This window comes from Poecilia reticulata, unplaced genomic scaffold (genome assembly GCF_000633615.1).
Source record: "Poecilia reticulata strain Guanapo unplaced genomic scaffold, Guppy_female_1.0+MT scaffold_125, whole genome shotgun sequence".
NCBI classification, from domain to species: Eukaryota; Metazoa; Chordata; class Actinopteri; order Cyprinodontiformes; family Poeciliidae; genus Poecilia; species Poecilia reticulata.
In genome coordinates this window covers 896,850-898,151 of record NW_007615013.1, presented here as the reverse complement: position 1 = coordinate 898,151, position 1,302 = coordinate 896,850, and the positions used below count along the sequence as shown (strand labels likewise).

General features: G+C 39.3%; 1 protein-coding gene across 9 annotated transcripts in view; it reads right to left on the bottom strand.

Annotated features, from left to right (window-relative positions):
* Window positions 1–1,302, bottom strand: part of sfmbt2 (Scm like with four mbt domains 2) — a 31,856-nt gene that overhangs the window by 3,550 nt on the left and 27,004 nt on the right. For 8 of the 9 annotated variants that reach the window (XM_017302995.1, XM_017302997.1, XM_017302993.1 and 5 more), the window contains one exon: window positions 576–1,101. In XM_017302995.1, the coding sequence (XP_017158484.1) occupies window positions 964–1,101 (138 nt within the window). In that variant the 3' untranslated portion in view covers window positions 576–963. Of the gene's footprint in view, window positions 1–300; window positions 305–575; window positions 1,102–1,302 lie in introns of those variants that run through there. The other variant, XR_001776235.1, reaches the window with a different exon arrangement.

The window sequence follows — 1,302 nt, the reverse complement described above, 5'->3', positions numbered from 1 at the left end:
GGCTGAGAGGCTAACAGTTAGCTTTAGGCTTCAGTTAGGCTGAGAGGCTAACAGTTAGCTTTAAGCTATAGAGCTTTAAGTTAAATATGTCATTGGGAAGCTCATTTTTATGCCTCAAACTACATATTTAGATAAATATTTCGCTAATATGCAAATATACTTGAAAGTAACCGGAAGTGGACTACCAAAATAAAAGCTGGTTCTTGCGAACATCGATATAAACTCTTATCAGCATCAACTGTTGCAAAATATTTAGTTAGCAAGTAAAATATTTAGCTGTTTAAATATTTAGTTTGAAACTGTGACATTTACAAATTAATACATAAAATGGCACAAAATATGAATTTGAAAAACAAAACCTCACTTTTTCACAGCAGATAAACAAAATCATACAATTCACAGAAAGTCTGATGCCAGAAGCTTTGGTCAAATCACCTTTGACCTTGTTGGAAAGGTCAAAGGTGATTTTCCTGTTTCTAGAACACGACTCTATAAAATGAGCTGCTCAGATAAATAAAGACTAAAATGGCATCAATAGCCAGTTTCCCGATGCACCATAGAAAAACTGCTAAAACTACAAATCCATAGAAATTTATTTTATCAAAAATATCTGCAACACAATTGCATAGATGGACACAAAATAGCTTAGATGATTTTTCTCTTTTCTGTAACAATAAGGAGAGAGTGCAGTAAATCAAGCGTTCCAGATTCTCCTTACATACCAGGAAATAATAAATATCTCACAATATATTACTCCTTTTTAGGATTAAATGTTTCGGGAACCAATCAGACGAACAGAAAAGCTGGGATTTCCCTCCGAATTAAAAGGAAATTAAACATTTCTTCACAGATCGAACAGGAACACCAAAATAAATCCTTCCAGAGATCGTCTCTTCAGGTCCAACAGATTCAAACAAAAACAGAAATGATCTAATTTGTTGTGGTAATGAGGGGGCAGCAGCTTCAGGCGAACTGCTTGTAGAAGGCGACCTTCACGCGCTCGATCTGGTGGCACAGCTTGATGGCCGGGCCCAGCTTCAGGTCCATGCACTCCTGGACGGTGGGCAGCGTGAGCAGCAGCAGCGCCTGGCCGTCGATGTCCTGCAGGACCACAGGACACAGGCCTCGTAATCCAGGCATACGGGATTATTCTCCTCAGACTAGCAGCCTGAACGTTAAACACACTTCCTCTGTTACATCCCTAATGTCACGTTTAGAAATGATTTTTATTCCTGGTGAACAGTTTACGACCCCAGAACGACCCAACAGTAAAGATGGCCGCCGCAGGACTTCTTTACCTCA